General features: G+C 46.5%; 1 protein-coding gene across 1 annotated transcript; it reads left to right on the plus strand.

Annotated features, from left to right (window-relative positions):
- The first annotated feature begins 399 nt into the window (after positions 1 to 399).
- LOC119440688 (sodium- and chloride-dependent glycine transporter 2) lies at positions 400 to 16,239 on the plus strand. The gene is made up of 12 exons (XM_049663138.1): positions 400 to 598; positions 2,097 to 2,229; positions 3,959 to 4,093; positions 5,602 to 5,705; positions 6,684 to 6,808; positions 8,593 to 8,705; positions 9,543 to 9,674; positions 11,829 to 11,928; positions 12,790 to 12,890; positions 14,210 to 14,365; positions 15,270 to 15,494; positions 15,945 to 16,239. The coding sequence occupies exons 1-12, from the start codon at positions 432 to 434 to the stop codon at positions 16,164 to 16,166; spliced, it is 1,713 nt and encodes a 570-aa protein (XP_049519095.1). The 5' UTR covers positions 400 to 431; the 3' UTR covers positions 16,167 to 16,239.
- The last annotated feature ends 1,801 nt before the right edge of the window (positions 16,240 to 18,040 follow it).

Genomic DNA, 18,040 nt, shown 5'->3' on the forward strand with positions numbered 1-18,040 from the left:
CCCAGGCGAAATGTCAGCGAAGAGCCACGGTCCCCGAGTTGGGGAGCGCGATGTTGAGGCCAAACGTCAGCGAAGAGACGCCGACCCTGAGTTAAGGGCAAACAAAGCAGAACGCCTGCGACAGCGTCGTCTTGCCACAATCTTTGCTTAACCCCATTTTCTCGATAGGGGAAGGGCTCTGAATTTTTTTTTCTGCCAGAAAGAATGGGAAAAGAGTTTTAAATGGTGGCTTTAGTATGGTATGGTAAAACTATGTCCTTCGGAACACGCGTCAGCACGTAGCGGCTCAGCACGTAGACTAAATTAATTTAGTGCTACTCTAGAGTGTCCTTTTAACGAGAGGGCAGTAACCCTTCCTGCTCCTAACGGACTCACACGCGCCACTTCGTCTTTCCTCGGTTGGCCAGTTTTCCTGCAAGTCGGTGGAGCAAATGGCGCTAAACAAGTACAAACCAGAGTGGCTGCCCAAGTTTACGCCGCAGGGTCTGCTTCCCCTACACGACGGAAACCACACCTCGAACCGCACCATCTTCGAAGGGAAGCCGTTCGCCAGCAACTGCATCAATGCCACTCAAATATCGTCGTACCATTTTTTCTAGTAAGAACCGTTCTTGCTTTGTTATTCGGATTTGTTTACTTGTACAATTATAGACGTTATATATCGGTAGCAGATAGTCTGGCGACTCTTTTTCGTCGAATTCAGTCTTCAAGATTAGTGGTGTAGAGATCAATCAATCAATCAATTTTTATTATTAATACAAGAGCAGTGATACATTGGGAAATGTACAGGAGGAGCTCCCAAGGCAACGAATCGCAGGCAAGACCTCCTGAAATAATTCAATAAAAAAAGTAATATAGTGAACAGTCAATAAATACTTCAATCAAGATGTTAACAGTTACAAAAACAGCATGAAACGATCTGAGTGGTTACCATAAAAATCATCATGAAACACACAGCGTTAAATGAGTTAATGAACACAGCAGTTATCCACTGGATAAAAACAAATTCTGGCTTTAGCTTAATTACATGAATGGGCATTATTTCCATTTTGTTAAGTGAAAGTAATGCATGGGAAGTTGTATAAGAGTGCAGGCGAAGAGATAAATAGGTTATTATTTCGGCAAAGCAATATAAGTGCCGACTAACATCAGAAGTTGTGCTGTTACATAATGCAACTAACTCTTATTTTATTAATCTACTTTTAAGCAGATTAAGTGATTGATTTATAATTATTTTTGGACAAGTGTTGCTATCGCGGAGTTGAAGCCAGTTAGTTTTCGAGGCCTGTCCATTTAGAATACTTGAAACCACTTCCAATTTCAATATAGCATCTTAACCTTGCGGCGAAATACACCGGTATTCCCCCACGTCTTAATCTCCCAGGAAATGGTCCTTGGGTACAGTTGGAAATCAGTGTGACTAACACATGAGTCAGGCTTACCCAAATAACTATGAATGTGTGATAACGGTGCGTGGGCCATAATAGCATACTTATTGACGAATGTCTTTCTAGGCGGGGTTTCTATAGTAGATCAACGCCGAGCGATACTTTGACAAATCCGTCATTAGTTTCCAGTTCCTCAGTTTTCGCGACGTGCTTTTGCCATCGCTCTTGCTTACCATTGTTGCCAGTGTCAGTAATGAACAGAACAATAAAAGGAACGACCGGCAGACGGTATCGGAGCCTTTATAACAAACCGACAAATCTTACAACATTATCATCACTAGCACCGGTTAGACTGCATCCTTGAATCGTAGGCTCGCATTTCGGTCTCTCTGTGTACTACGGGATGCGTATTTTAACGCGGAAACGCTTTCTCTCTTCTCCTTCCTTTTCTTATTCATTTATTCATTTTATAGTCCCATTATTACTTTTTTTTTATCTTGCTTCGGTAACGTTCTGTCAGACGGTTTGCAGCATGACTGGGACACATTTAAATCGCCGAAATTAACTTTTTTTTTTGTTTCATTTGGACACCTACAAAATGCTCGTGAGCCGTCCATTCTGCAGGCATCTGCCCAAACGTTTGATTCAGGAAACGAGCTGTCTTCTTTCGTTTCCTTTTTTTTTATTCTCTGCACTTCTTCAACGCAGCAAAAGAGTGCTCGGATTCAGCCCCCATAGCAGAGACCAAGGTCCGTACCAGGCCCATCTTTTACTAGCCGTGGCACTTGGCTGGTGCTGCGTGTTCGCCTGCGTCCACAATGGCATCAGGTCGCTGGGAAAGGTGAGCAACCCTGACCCGATGAGAACTCTTGGCCGGGAACATTGCTCGCACGGTGCATAATGGACTAGGCAAACTACTTCACATCACGACAGTTCATTGGATACATTTTGATTAGTATGTATACCAGTATATATTAGTATATAGACAGGAAGAGAGCGATGTGAATCAGACAGCAAACGGGGATAGCCGATATTCTAATTGACATCAAGAGAAAGAAATGGAGCTGAGAGGGCCATGTAATGCGTAGAGTACCCAACCGGTGGACCATTACAGAATGAGTGCCAAGAGAAAGGAAGCGCAGTCGAGGACGGCAGAAAACTGTAGGGGCGTTGAAGAAGTTGGGAAATTTGCAGGCCCAAGTTGTAATCGGTTATAGCGCAAGACAGGGGTAATTGGAGATCGTGTTGCAGTGGACATAAATATAGGCTGATGGTGACTATGTACCTCCACCAAATTGCCACGAGGCAGAAGTAGGGAAGCGTAGATGTATTTACAGGGTATTTACAATTGCAGCAAGGCTGCATACACAAGATGGCTGCCCGAACCAGCCGCGCGCGCTCGTCTTGCCAAATCGTCTTCTTTGTTTATAGACACAACACGCCCCACTGCTCCGTAACATTATTTATTTATTTATTTATTTATTTATTTATTTATTTATTTATTTATTTATTTATTTATTTATTTATTTATTTATTTATTTATTTATTTATTTATTTATTTATTTATTTATTTATTTATCGTTCTGTCTTATCAGTCCCGTGTGGATTGCGCTGTTTTACCTCTTTTTAACCAAGTGTTTACCTGGCACACATGTGAATGAGGTCCAATTTACGCAACCGTGATATTAAAAATCAGAAGTGGTGGCCGAAGCGTATCGCGAAATGTAACAACCGACTGACAGGCTTTACCAACTGGTGGCAACAAGAGCCGAGCTCGTCGCTTCTTATAGTTGTAGCAACGTTACGTATCAATCACAGGTATATAAGCACGAGGACGCGGGATCAAATCCTGGGTGCGGCGGCCGCATTTCGATTGGGGCGAAATGCAAAAACGCCCAAGTATCGTGCACGTTAAACAACCCCAGGTAGTCGAAATTAATCAGGAGCACCTCACTACGGCGTGCATGCCTCATAATCAGATCGCAGTATCGGCACGTAAAACCTCAACATTTAGTTAATCTAATTATCAATCACATGTCACTTGCACGCGTATTCTGTGGCAGCCGTACCTCTTTGATTATTCTAATAGCGCACTTCGTGACTGTTTAATGCCAATCACATATATTAACCCGGCTGCCCCGCGTTAGGTCGTTGTTGCTAATAGCTATATGCCGCCCGTACACTTTTAGTGCGTGAGAACGGGTTTGACGCTTGTCGTAATGCATGCGTTCAGTGTGGTTCACTGTCAAAGGGAACACTCTTAGATACGACTCTCTATTTCTTTGGCGCTCTATATAGCTGCAAGGCTGGCTAGCCGAAGCTGTAAACAAAGCCCTGCACAATTCTGTAACACTTGCCGGAGGGAAAAAGTGGCGCGTGTGCGCTCTAGACTCGTGTGTTTCCTTTGACCCCGGAACGCGCATTGTACAATCTTAAGGGAACTATCGGCACCGCTGAAAATATTTCCCTCCATCAAATTTGCATAAAATTGTGTGGTCACATGATTCCCGCAGATGCCCCTAAGATATCTTTTTTTTTTTCTTTATGACGTGCATGCGCGCGGCGTCAAGGTCATCTACATCACCACCACACTTCCGTTCGGGCTGCTGCTCATCATACTGGCGCGAGTACTCACGTTGCCAGGAGCGTCTGTGGGGCTCAAGTTTTTCATCGTGCCGAAGTGGAGCGAAGTCCTGTCTGTAACGGTACGGACGTCTTGATTAGGCAACGCTATCTATTGTCACGGTAACCAAGCGTGTAGTAGAGTTGCGCATTCTCATATTTTTGTACACTTGTATAATTTAAAGGTTAATACATATTACCTGTCATTAAGGCGAAAAAGAATGACTGGACCGAGGAGCTCGATTTCTTGTTATTCACGACAATACGAAGCAAACAGACAATGAAGGATAGGTGTTTGACTGTTCATTTTAATTGTAGTGTAGAAATATTGAGGCAAATGGAAATAAAGTATAGACCAATAGACAACTTGCCACAGGTTGGAGCCGATCCTACAACTTCCACATTACATGTGGGGTGTTCTAACATTAAGCCATACCGCGGCGGCTGTTCTCCCATAAACTTTCTTGGGTATTTGTGTAGGCGTACAAGATTAACCCTGGTAACGTTAGCCAGTGCAACTCCCAGCCATGGTGGCGAATGTATAACATCCTTTCAGCCGCATACTTGCTACTCGGCACCTGCACGTTTTTGTATAAAACACCCCTAAACAGGCATTAGAAAGTCAATCTTCTCTGCAGAATTTGCAAAGCAACCTTTGACATTTGAATTCCAGTGGAGATTGTGGGCTCTCACACGTGCTCTTGGGACAAAGGAACGACAACACAGTAGTGCAAACAATCAAAAGGGCATTTATTGCACCTTTCATACACTAATACACGCTAGCCGAATTACTACCAAGAGAACATTCACATGGGCGCGCGACAAATCAAGGAAGTCTGACTCACCGCGACCGGATAGCGAGCGAATATGTTCGCCCCATGCTGTGACACCATCGCCTAGTCGTTCACGTGTACGGTCACGTGAACGGTGGCGCGTTCGAACGATCCGTGTTCGTTCATACCGCTGTCCTGCTCTTAGCCTCGCGAGACGGTCCCGCGAAGCGGGCCGGCGCACGCGCGAAGCGTTCGTGCGTGTTGGTCGCCGATCCCAAGCCAACCCTTCGACCTTTAGACCTTTCGATCCCTTCGACCTTTTTCTCCCAAGTCACCCCGCCGTTCGGTGGCATTAGCATCGCGACACTCGCGCCATCTCTCGCAATGCGCCGCAACCACTACGACCACCGCCGGCGCTTAGCCACGCGGAGAAGCCGGATTCCGGGAGACGCGAGCTATGCGGGGAAAACAACATCAGGGGACGCGTGAGAGTCGCGCATTCCCACAAGGTATACAGTTATCAGAAAATCAAAGGCTTTCGATTGTTACTATCTTTAACCCGTCTATGATGCACTGTGTAGCCTTACAGCCGGTAAAAGTGCCGTTTTCGAATTCCCTGCTCTCTCTGTGCATGGGAACAGAAAAATACCTCGGAAAAACAAATATCACAGTGGTGATTTTGATACTGTGGTTGCTTTACGGGCCCATTCTTGCCCCACTAAACCGATGTCCACGCGTTCATATTCAGCCGGTGGCGTCTGGTCGGTGAAGTCGCGGGCTACAGCCGATGAGCGACGTGCTCTGTTTCGTTGTTCCAGCTCTGGAGGAGAGCCGCCGAGCAAGTGATCCTGTCGCTAGGCCTGGGCTACGGCACCGTCATCTGCTACGCCGGCTTTGGGAGGATCCGGAACAAGCTCAGGAAGTATGTATTCGTTCGCAGCGCTTTGCCGCCGAAGTGAGGGTGGGAATGTGAAACGAAGGTTCAACATGCTAGTACTACAGGGAAGAGAAAGCCTTGGGATCGGGCAAACTGCATTCTTTCGGATATGCACCACGCCACTCTGCACACTCACGAAGATGTCAGCAAAAGGTCACGCGGATGGAAAGATATTTATCCCGCGATTCCATCGTAATTAACTAAATAAATTATGGCGTTAAATGTTCCCAAACAACTCACTGATCATGAGAGACGCAGTGTAGTGGTGGGCTTTGAATAAATTTCGGCCACCTGGTTTACGTGCACATAAAGCATAGTACAGGTGGGTTTTCTGTATTCCGCCCCCTTCGGAATGTGGCCACAGCAGTCGGTAGTCGAACCCTTGGCCTCAGCAGCAAACGCCATAACCATTGAGCCACCGCGACGGGTATTCGTAGTCGATTGTTTAAGCGCAAGCGACGTGTGCATCTTAAATGGAAAAAAGAACACAACGTATAAGACAGTTCCCTTCTTCCCCACACACAAAAAAAACTAAGAAATATTTCAAGAAAAAATAACAGGCGAAGCACAATATTCGAGACCAGAAAAATAGAGAGTGGCAATCGAAATAGAATGTACAGGCGAACAAAAAGAAAACCGGCAGATCCCACGCCCTGTGGGAATCGATATTATGCGAAGCAGTGTGCGGGGGAGCCTACCAAGTTAACGAAACGACCATGAGAGCACCAAGACGTAGGCGGCTGTTTCGTGACCTGTCATTTATGTTCGTCATACACTCTTGTCATACTATGCCAATTGAAAGACATGCACGATAGATTACAATTATGGTTGGGGGGGGGGGGATCAGCCCCCCAATGAACGCAAATTAGTGTGTGGCAACCTCCTTGGTGTGTGGCGCAGCTCGTACCGCAGAAGAACCGTCTTAGCTACCTGATCTTTCTCTTCTTTTTATCCTTTCTTCAGCGACCTAGAAGTAGTCATCGCGACGCAGTTCTTCGCCAGCTTCGGTTTCGGCCTCGTCGTCTTCTCCGTGCTTGGATTTCTGGCGTCAGATCAACAGATACACATCGAAGACATCATTACCTCCGGTATGGTCCACAAATACATTCCCTCCTGCTGAATAACGTCAACTAATTGTGCAGAGGCTATAAAAATCAAAGAAGAATATACCGAATCCTTTAAGTTCCCAGCAGGTGGTTCCTAAACTAAGGAGCGCAGAATTTTTCCTGCGTGCTCCCTGTGTTTTTTTCTGTGTTTGTTTGCATGTTTGACGTAGCACAAAAACATGCTTTCAATGTCCGCTCATCTTGCATAGCATGTTTCCTCAATTTTTCCTTTGCTTGGACTTCGTCTACGTGGTCCTGCATTAGACGGATATCGAATTAGGATAGCGATTTGGACGAGTTCGTCTAAGTTCATGGCGGGAAAGCAGCGCAACGCACCGAAGTGCAGGGATACACATGTGCGGTTACCGGAAAGAGGTACAAACACAGGCAAATATATCTTCCCACACTTTGGTGCTTTGCGCTGCATTCACAAATATCGAAAGAGCGTGCACTGCTGTACACGTGAACCGTGGGCTTGGCTGCTCTGCAAAAGATTCAGCGTGTGGCCATATCTGGTCAAAAAATATGTTTATATATTTCTGAACGACGAAAGCGGGTGCAACGCTTGCCGAACTCCACTGCTCCCGCTGTGCCACCAAAGGATGAAACGAGCAAAGGTACGTCCAGCGCCATGTCGCATGTTCTTCCTCGACAATTCTCTGATAATCTGTGAATACAGTGAAAGCGCAGTCTTATTACTGGCGCCCGAATGCACCTCTTCATTGAATATGGATATTCAACACTGATATGGTTCACTTTTTTTATTCGATTTTTTTTTTTTTTTAGTTGGCAATTCCATACGTACGCCAAAACGATGCATCCTCGTTTCTAGATAGGCGATGTTCTTTCTAAATGTTGCTTTCCTATAGCATCCAGGAGCGTGTCGCACGAAGCATTTTATCCGTCGGTATGAATTTACTCACGGTTAGAACGCATCGTGCAACTAACGATAAGTTGCTGCATGTTGCCATCGAACAAAGGAGTGCCACTTACGCGAAACTTTTTACCATGATCACTCGACAACTTACTATGCCAAAGCTTACTGTCACACCAGCGAAAGTCTTTGACCACGAGTAAATTGATTAAAATTGATATAACCTTCTTATTTTCGTCGTGTCATGCGGGCTGCCGGTTCAATGTAACGCAAATTAATGCTAGCTAAAGTGGAAGGTAAGAGCAAACGGGGCCGCCTGTGCACGAGATGTTTAGATGGGATTATTCAAGCTACAGGGAAGCGTCTCAGGGAGCCCAAAGAACTTGTGTTAAGCAGATCTCATTGGCTCTCATATATCCATGGTGTCACCAGGAGTCTACAGCGACTCGACGGTAAACAACAACATAATTTCTCCTAAAGTATATGCAGGCTGCTTCGTGCTTGGGGCCCCTGCTTCTATAGGCCACCACCTGGAAGGCTTCCAGTGTGCCATTTGGATTCAGTGTTTGGAAGCCCGTCCGCGGAACGAATTTTCGTGTTTTGGGGAGCTGTTTTCTTTCTCAGATTACTTCTCTACTGTTCCTGAAAACAACCTTTCATGTGTATTCGACCCGCCTGTATCTCTGACTCGATTTATCACTCTGGCAAAGGCCACGTTTGAAAAATTCGGGCGGGCAGCGTGAATCATCGACGGGAAAGTGTTTATTTTTGTATTCTTTTCTCTTTCAGTAGCGTGCAGAGTATCGCTTGTCATAAACGTGCCGTGAGCAAGCTATAACCGCTGGACGGTGCGCCCGCGCCGCGCTGTAATTGCGAGCATAATTTCTCGCAGGCTTCGACATGGCCTTTGTGGCCTATCCAGAAGCCGTGAGCCACTTCAGAAACGCTTCCCTGTGGGTGGTCTGCTTCTACGTGGCGCTGTTCTGCATGGCACTCAACGCCCAGGTACGCATGAGCTTGTCGCATGATCAACTGTGCCGTCACACGCTTATACAATACCGGCCAATAACAATTTTCAGGCCGTGGGACATTCATGGAGGGTTTACACAATTTTCGTGTGTGAATGCCCTACTAAAAAAAAAAAAACGTATTCCTCATAAGTCTTTTTGCCACGTGCTTTCGTGCTTTCATGTTTGCAATATCAAGTGGCACATGCTGAGTGTCGGCGCTAGTTGTTAGGCTCAAAAGCTTAAGGCATATCCTTCAAGCGATCACCACAGACAGACGAGGAAACAGGACAAGGTGAAACTTTCCACGTGATTATAATAACCGGAGTTGTAACGAGCCTTTGTGGAGCGGGCGTTGTCCGCCGCAGCAGCCCTCATCGAAGTTTACAGCACTCTTCGTGTCACTGAAGTCATTCCGACTTGAATCATTGCCGGTGAGGAATCCTGACACGCGATTTCGTGGCGATGCCTTCCGCTCGATTCTATGCCATCTTTATCATTCATCGTTCACCGACGGCTGATCGCACTGATAACGCAAGCGGAGCGTCGCTCTGACCACTGCCGAAGCGCAGAGAGCGAAAAGATATAGCGTCGGAAAAGGCATTGCTTCAAAATCGTGGCTCTGTATAACATCACGATTGCAACGGCCGTGCCATTGTTGTGAGGTAGTAGTAGTAAGTGGTTCGTAAGGAAAGGGAAAGGTTGACGCTATCTTCTGCAGCCCTTGAGGGAGCACGGCTCAGCGCCAATGTTGTGAGGTGCATTAATAGTAACACGATTTGTACGCTGGTCGAGTGTTGCCTCAATTTCTCTCTCTCTCTCTCCCTTCTTACAGTGCGCCACCGTTCAGGCCGTGCTGAGCCCCGTACGGGACGAGTTTTCCCACACTCTGCGACCTCGCCGTTGGGTGATGGCAGCGACTGGGTGCCTGGCACTCATGTTCTGCGGGTTGCCCTTGACGCGACACGTGAGTGGGATACGCATGTATGCGCCGATTTAGTCGTGTATCTGTACCGGGACTTCAGAGTTGAACTCAGACTTGTACGTGACGAAATACACGCAATTTTAATTAATTGTAATCAGCTTACGTTTTGTTATAATCTTGAAATTTGGCAATTAGTTCGTTTACTCGGTAACGCTCATTGTAGTTTTAATAACTTCTTCAGTAACCGATTACGTGTAACCAGTTACATTTATGATAAATCAAGCTTTATGACCGGTGACGCAACCTTAAGCGGTTGTTTCCAATTTGGCGGGAACTTTAATACAGTGTCGAAAGGGGTGAAAACATGTAGCACATGGGTTGCCCCTTCCCACAATCAGCGTCCCCCAGCTATACGCCTCGGTCACCTATAGATGAACATGGCAGGCTTGCAGATTTGTACACCTCTCTTGGAAGTCTGACCTCTGAGCCTTTTGTCGTATCATAAATTTATATCTCTCTAAATCTCCATCTCTCTCTTGTAAGCGCTTTTAAGCGGCATTCGTAGGGGGTAATAGCTGCTGCCAAATTCTTCGCTTACTGCTGCCTATGACTTCTCTAATATGGACACATTTTTGCCTGCAGTTGCCGCTTCCCGGCAACTGCAGCTTATGCAACCGTAATCTTTACCGGGAAACGCTTGCGGCGAACGCTATGAGCGAAGGCGAGCTTTCTGGTTCTTTTTTTTCCACCGCACGGCTGGCGCAGCCGCGGATGCGCGGAGGCGAGCGCCATCTGATGGTGCTGCAAGGAAGCCAGCGGCGCACGCGCGCGCGCCTCCTGCTGTGATTGGTTGAGTTTTTTTTTTTTTTTTTTTGGCGCGGTGACGAATAATTCCCGGGATCCTTGTCATATACTGCTTCGCTGTAAAAATTCTGTGGCGATTTGGTGGTGAATGCAATATAAATGCGGTATCATAACGTCTTTGTACGAAATGCTTTACGCGACATCGATTAAAGGTGTTGCAGGGCCCCTTTAACGTAGTGCAGAAAACAGCGTCTTGCTCTCCACTATCAGTCGCTCTCGTGCGCGCATCTGACATGCGTTTGGTTCTAGCTCTACGTGGTATGTTACTTTTATTGCGATATACGGATGCTCCAAGCGCATTTGCGCCGGTGGCGTCCGCGTTGTTGTGCTGTCCTGTTACGACGCATGCGCGGCCGTGCGGAGATGATTCGAAGGCCTCCAAAAACGAAGTGTGTTTGGCTCCAAAACCGACGAGGGGGAGAAGGAAGAAGTGGCTATAAAAAATATAATACTTTCGCCATAAAAGCGAAGCAATGAATGCGATAGCAGCATGTTAGAATATTGTACGATGAGTAAGACTCGTAGCTGTAGTGGCATTATGAACTGAGGTAAACGTAAGCCGACTAAGTAAAAACGAGCTGTCGTGCTAGGGGCCCTCTGTTTGAATCCTGTCATCGGACAATTTCATTCATGTTTATTAATTTAAGCCAACGTCTTTCTTAGCGACTTTACCAGCACTTTTCGGTATCTGTATGTTTCAAACCTCTTTCGTTGGCCTATCCCGGAGGTAGAGCACAGCCGCGCCAATAAAATTACATTCATTTTCAAGTTTGAGCTCTGTTATTGTTTCGCACTTTTAATATATAAGTTTGAGAAGATTTAAGACAAAAGGCATGAGCTGTCGGTGTTTTGTTTTATGACATTTGTTTGTGGGCTGCCATTCTCAAAATTCTGAGGAAGAATTTTGTCAAGAATGTAAGGACCTGGTATGAGCAACTTTAGTGATAGAATTGTGTGACAATATAACCCACATATACCGCATGTCATATAGCGTGGTATGGCATATAGCATACATATACCTAAATATATACGGAACCTCACGGCGACGCCGATGGCGACGACGACGGCAAGATCGAATTCGCTTCGAGTGTCCATATAATTGCTATCGCAATAAAAAAAACTGAGCAGCAATTCCACTCTGTGAAGGCGGATGACCAGCGAAGCTGTAGCACATCACACAGGGTTAGACAAGGGTACATGTATTCTGAGTGTGAAACACGCATTCGGCCAAACGGTGAGCTCACCGCTATATACTATGATCACATTGCTGACAAAATGCACGAGCTCACAAGTGGTTCGAAACTAATTTGTTTCTTTGCTCACTCTCTGCAGGACGGAATTTTCACAATGAAACTGATCAACGCGTACTTCGGAGATCTGTTGCTACCGATGTTGGCGTTATTAGAAATGTGCGTCATCGTCCATGGATACGGTGAGCAGGACATTTAGGACGCATCGCTTGCGATGCCTGCAAGAATAGCGGCAATGTAGTTCCAGCCTCTCCTAAATTAAAATTATATCCCTAACATCCCGAAACTGCACATTCCATGAGCCATGAGGGACACCGTATATAGTGGAAATCTATGGATTTATTTTGACCACATGGGGGTTCCTTAGCAGGCACTCAAAGCGCGGTGCACAAGTGGGTGTTTTTTTTTTTTTTTTTTTCGCATTCTGCGCCCGTCGGAATTCCGCCGCTGCCGCGACCGAAATAAGAACCCTGTATCTCGTGTTCGACAGCACAGCACAGCAGCCACTGAGTCACCACGGCTGGTTTTATTGCATATAAGAAGAAAATAGAGAAAGTAAATGGCCACGAGCATCCTGTCTTGCTCATTTCAGTTGGAGCCTGACTATGCCGTGGACATGGAAAAGATACAGCATATCAGTAGCACTGATAGAAAGAAAGTAGGAAGGAGAGAAAGAAGGAACTGGAAAGGAACAATAAAAGTGGTTACAGAGCAGTGAAAATAAAAGGCAGAAACAACATAGGGACAACATTACGCATAAGAACGCACAAAAAAAGTAAAATAAAACATGAAACCAATCACACCAACATGGGGCTAAAACGTCGCGGTGCAAGTATAGCTGCATGCGCTTCTAAGGCTTATTTTATCACGTCCTGGTATAAAGCCGCAGAACTCGAGGTCAGTTAACGAGTTGCACGTGAGTAGCCTGAACTTTCACGGAGTCATGTGCCTGACTGCCAGTCTATCATATATACTCTGCTTAAGTACGTCGCCCTGATGTGTTCGTTCGAAATAGTGTACACGTATATGAACTTTCTTTGCAGGTTTAATTCGATTTTCTCAAGATATTTGCTTTATGCTCAAGAAATGGCCGTCGTTTACGCTAAGCTTTTCATGGAAATACACCTGCCCTGCCATTCTCCTGGTAAGCTCTGCCTTCAGTGTCTTTGTCCTGAAAAGCGCTCGCAAACTCGTGAATAGGATTACTGACCGCAGCTTAAGGTAAGGGATCGAACCATGCAAATGTAATTTTTTTTTTAGAGATACGAGTTCATACCTCTTTCCGCTATAATTTTGTTAATCAGTATCTTATCTGAACTGCTCAAGTAAAACAGATGCGCGCCCAACGTATACTTCGTCTGTGCTTGATATGCCACTTCAAGAATAGAGTGCTTTCGAGGACTATATACACATATATCGAAAGGATAAAATCGTATACTTCCAAGGAGGCTGCAATGGCTCCCTTCAACCTGAGAATTCAACGAGGTTAAGAATGGAGAGTACAGAATACCCCGGAAGAGCCACCTCTTTGTCGCCATCCGTTTCCGAAGTAGCTGCGAATGAACATGGGGTCGAAGTCGGTATTTCACTAAAGTTAAGCTATGGCAGATGACGTTCTCAATCCCTCACCTCTGTTGGCCAGTAACCTCACACATTATAACCTAGGGGTTTACAGTAGCCATTGAAACGAGTGGAGTTTAAATTTTTGCTGGTGTAAATCGTGTTCCGAGGTTCTGTTTAAACGAAATCGACTGACATCTTTCATCTTTCTTCGTGCTAATAGAAGATCGGCGCCTAGTGTAAAAACTGTATCAGATGTGTTGGAGGCCAAGTAAGCTCACCGACTTCAAAAGAGTAGAACAATATGAAATGTTATGGAGCAATATGGAGGAACATTTCGAAATTCCATAAAAAAGGCTAACTGGAGCACTTAGTTGCAGATAACGCGGAGCCCGCCCAGTTCTGTCCTTGGCACTGATTATGAGGCGTCTGGACCACGTAGCGCTCGCATAATGTTAAGTATATAGAAATGCAGATTTCTCGCAGTGACTGCTCACTACCCACGTTCGCATACACGCTTTACTTCTTAACTGAGATGACTGCTTCCCCTTCTGGATATAACCTCCAGTATTAGAAGCAGTGCAGACAGTGGCATTATGAAAATGTTCATATTCGAAATAGTTGTTGACGATGTTTCCTGACCACGTCTATGCAGTGACCAAAACACAGCGCTATTAGTATCCTTATAGAAACATCGAAAAATCCCATGTATGCGCCATAACACCCATATCCAATAATTTCACATGATACATATGGGACCCTGTATATATAAAGATCCCGTAGGTTCCCATACGTCATATGTGATTTATTAAATAGTAGAGTTATGTGGCACATTTTTTTTTTATAATGATGGCAAGCTTCGTGAATCACGTCACTGCGCTCTTTCTTTGTATTACTTTGCAGGGCCTTTGCATTACAAACGCCATGTTCGTCGAGAAACTCAAGATAGCAGGGTACGACCTACCTGTATGGGCGACCTACGTCGGTGTAACGCTCGTATTTATAGGCCTGGCGATTGTTGTTGCCTTCTGTATCTACCACCTTTACGTCTTTGAATGGGTGAGTGGCTTTAAACGTTGACAGGTTTTGCTGCCGCTAAGTGCCCAGAAGCAATGACGCTTTACTGTGTAGTACGCTTCAAGTAAGCCATAATTTATTTCCTTATCTCACGCTATGCTCGTCCGCAGCTTTCATGTTTAACTGATTCGTTGTAGACTTTGCATGCGGTGAAATTACTGCTGTGACAAAAAAAAAAAAACATTTGAAGGTGGAGCATTCTTTGCCTTTTACCAGGAACTCCGCGGCAGATCTGTCTCGCCACGTTCGATTTGATGCATCTTTAATGAGAGGAAAACGTGTCCGGGGGTGGTGGGAATCGAACCATGGTCCCCCAGAACAATAGCCAGATGATATGCCCATTAAACCACAGGCGAAAGCATGGAACGAGTGAATCAATCATTTCACTCTCCTTCCCCGAGACAGTTAGCACTTTGAGACGATTGGCGCGAGCGCCACGTCGTATGGCCACAATTAGCTTACAGAAGCGAAAGCATCTGCGAGCGCTCCCGTTTCCCCCATTTCTCGCCTTAGACGGGCACGTTGTGCCATCTGGTAACACTGCGCAAATCCAGAGAGAGGCTAGACAGTGAGCCAGCCGCAAGATGCCTCGCGCAACATTGCTTCCTGCATTGGATCGGCATTTTTCTTTATTTTATTTTATTTTATCTTCGTAATTTTTTTTCGAGGTGCGGCTATTACACGACTCTATGCCAAACACGCGGAATCAGTTGGAAACACGCGGTGGAGTTGGAATGAGCTAGCACAAGACAGGGGTAATTGGAGATCACAGGGAGAGGCCTTCGTCCTGCAGTGGACATAAATATAGGTTGATGACGATGATGATGATGATGATGATGATGATGATGATGATGATGATGATGATGATGGACCATTCTCGATGCAGGACTACGACGCCGCGCTGAGGATCAGCGACGACTGGGGTCCTCGGGACCCTGACGAGAGGTTGCGTTACCACGCGTTTCTCAAGAGCCAGAACATCGAAGCCGTGGTCAACCTGAGCGAGGGCGCGACGGACGCGCCCAGCCTGAGACAGTCCTCCGGCGAAGAAGGCGAAAGCGACAGTAGTGTCCAGCGTTCGTCCGATGTTGTCGTCGGTGCCGTAGAGACAGTGAGTGTCACATTGAAGCGAGGAAGAGACAAATACCGCTCTTAAGCGAAGAAAAAACAACTCAACAAGAGAGCTCTAATACAAGCGATGAAAGGAAACGAAACGACATACGCTGCTGGCCAACTGCTGCTCGTCTTATACTTCGATCGAGGGTGCATTAGTAGTCGAAGAGATACAAACGGACACTTCACTTCATTCATTTTTAACTCGTTTGTTCATTAATTCTAAGCCTTCTTCTCGCTATTTCTCTCTTCCCCTCAGAAAGTGCTGCCGGGTCGAAGTTTTATCTTCCTTGCCTCAGAACTGCGCACAAAGTTGCAGTGATTGGACAGATACACTGTCATTTGTGCGCAATATATCTCCGTAATTAATCACTGCAAGCAACTCGCCCCAAAAAGTTACCTCTCATTTTTATTCTCCTTAATGCTTTCATTGATACAAATCGCGCAGCCACCACAGGTAATGGCGGCCCCGTCGGACACATCGGCGATGCCCACGGCTCCTGGAGTTCAGTTGGAGAGCGGCGCGCAGCGTTCGGACGCCGACCCCAGCGAGCGGAGCCAGCACGGCGGACCGAAGCGCACGCTGATCGTCTCCAAGTCGGGCGTCAGCGTTGTCACCGGGCCGCTGTCGGAGGGCGAAGAAAAGCCGCCCGAAGCCGGCAGCTCCTAGATAGCTCTCTTTCATTATATATTTGTAAATGCTACTACTCTTTTCGTATTACTTAGATACATTAAATGATGCTAACGAATTTGTCACGCCTTTTCTCGGTATATACCGCATTTTGTCACCGACAATCAACGATCCAGTTTCCTGGCCGTTATTCGCACTAAGAGACGCTGGTAATTCACTTTCGAAAACAGATGCGCACGCCAGATGAGACTTATACCAGTTGTCTATAAAACAATCGCCTGTACGGCGATTGTTGTTGGTTTCTTTATTGCTATTCTTTAAAGATTGTATTGTCGATATTCGGGCAGCGCTTTCTTTGTAACGTATAAAAATGCAATGCACTACGGAAACGCCTGCAATTTCTAATAGTCGTCCATTCATTCATTCATTCATTCATTTCTTTCTTTCTTTCTTTCTTTCTTTCTTTCTTTCTTTCTTTCCTTCTTTCTTTCTTTCTTTCTTTCTTTCTCTGACTCGTCGTTTCTGCGCACTGTAGAGCCGCAGTTACCTGAAATGTGCCGTAAAGATACAACAGGCTCCAAGCAGGGACAGTGTTCTTTCTGTGCATGCCTTCAATTGTGTCGTCTTTCCTTTCGAAAACAATATTCACATTCTTCGCCGTAAAATAATCTAAAATGTTCTGGTATACGATCCCCCATACTAATATGAAGAAAACGTGTCTGCTGGTAGAACATGCACTGTCAGATATTCAGAACATTGCCTGAAGGTGGAGCGATGCGAAAGGTAGGGGGGTTAACCAGGCTGAGATCCCATTTGGCTATGCACTACAATGAGAGAGGGAAAGACAGACGACAAAAAAAAAAAACATTCACCGACGATTACGTTACTCCCTAATGCGAAATTTGAGCGCATCTCTATACTTGTTTTCATGTCGCGGTATATTGGTTGGTGCGGATAATCTGTCTCGTGCAGCACGTTGCAAACGGAACGAAGTGTGGCGCGACTGCCTCGCTAATCGGGAGATCGCGAGAGCCAGCGCGTGCGTGACGCGCGGGCTGCGATTCACAGCAGCCGCCCCCGACATACCAGACGACGCGCGCTACTCTGGCGCCATCTCGTAGCCATCGTCGCCGCACTACGCTTTTCTTCTCACGCTTTCGCCATACCCTCCTCCGCCTTCCGCCTCATGGTTCCGCTGCACCCTCCTCTCCGCTTTCCTCCTCGAGTCTTTCATCCCCCGCTGCGATTCGCGTTCGCTTTCATCTTTGGGCTGTGCTCGTCAGCTCGGTTACGCCGACGCTCGCCGTAGTAACGAGGGTCTGTAGATGCTGCGCTCTAAGAATATTAGGAGGAGGAGGAGGAAGAGGAGGAGAAGGTGACGTAATACACGCAAACTCAAGCTCGAGAGCTCGCCATTCCGTCGCAAGAGGTCACACATATAGGCCGGTGGACAAAGATGCAGACCGATCATGCGTCTTTCTGCATCGTAGGCGCACGAGATGTTTATAACGCCCACTGCGCATAATATCACTCTGAACTCTTCGTCTGCCGTCGCGGCCGCCGACGTGCTGAAATAAAGATCGCGAGAGATGTGACCCGGAGGACAGCGGGACGAGGAAAAGACGACGCTTTGAATGGAGAAAGGCGATTTCTTCTCGACTTCAGAAGAAAAAGAACAACAGAGCGTCTACTTTACTTCTCGCGAGCCGCGCCTGTCACAGTCCGGTGCATCGCGTGTGGCGAGCCGGGGCGGGCCGTATTTGGGCCAGCAGTCGGGCGCGGGCCAATTCCCAGGCCCGGCCGTTGTGTGCGCGAGTGGCCGGCGGTGTACTACCTCGCTCCTCGCAGTCCGGGCGCGCAATCTTTTCTTGTGCGAGGTGCGCCTTGAATATTCTGCAAGAAGAGGACGCTCG

Source organism: Dermacentor silvarum, chromosome 2 (genome assembly GCF_013339745.2).
Source record: "Dermacentor silvarum isolate Dsil-2018 chromosome 2, BIME_Dsil_1.4, whole genome shotgun sequence".
NCBI lineage: Eukaryota > Metazoa > Arthropoda > Arachnida > Ixodida > Ixodidae > Dermacentor > Dermacentor silvarum.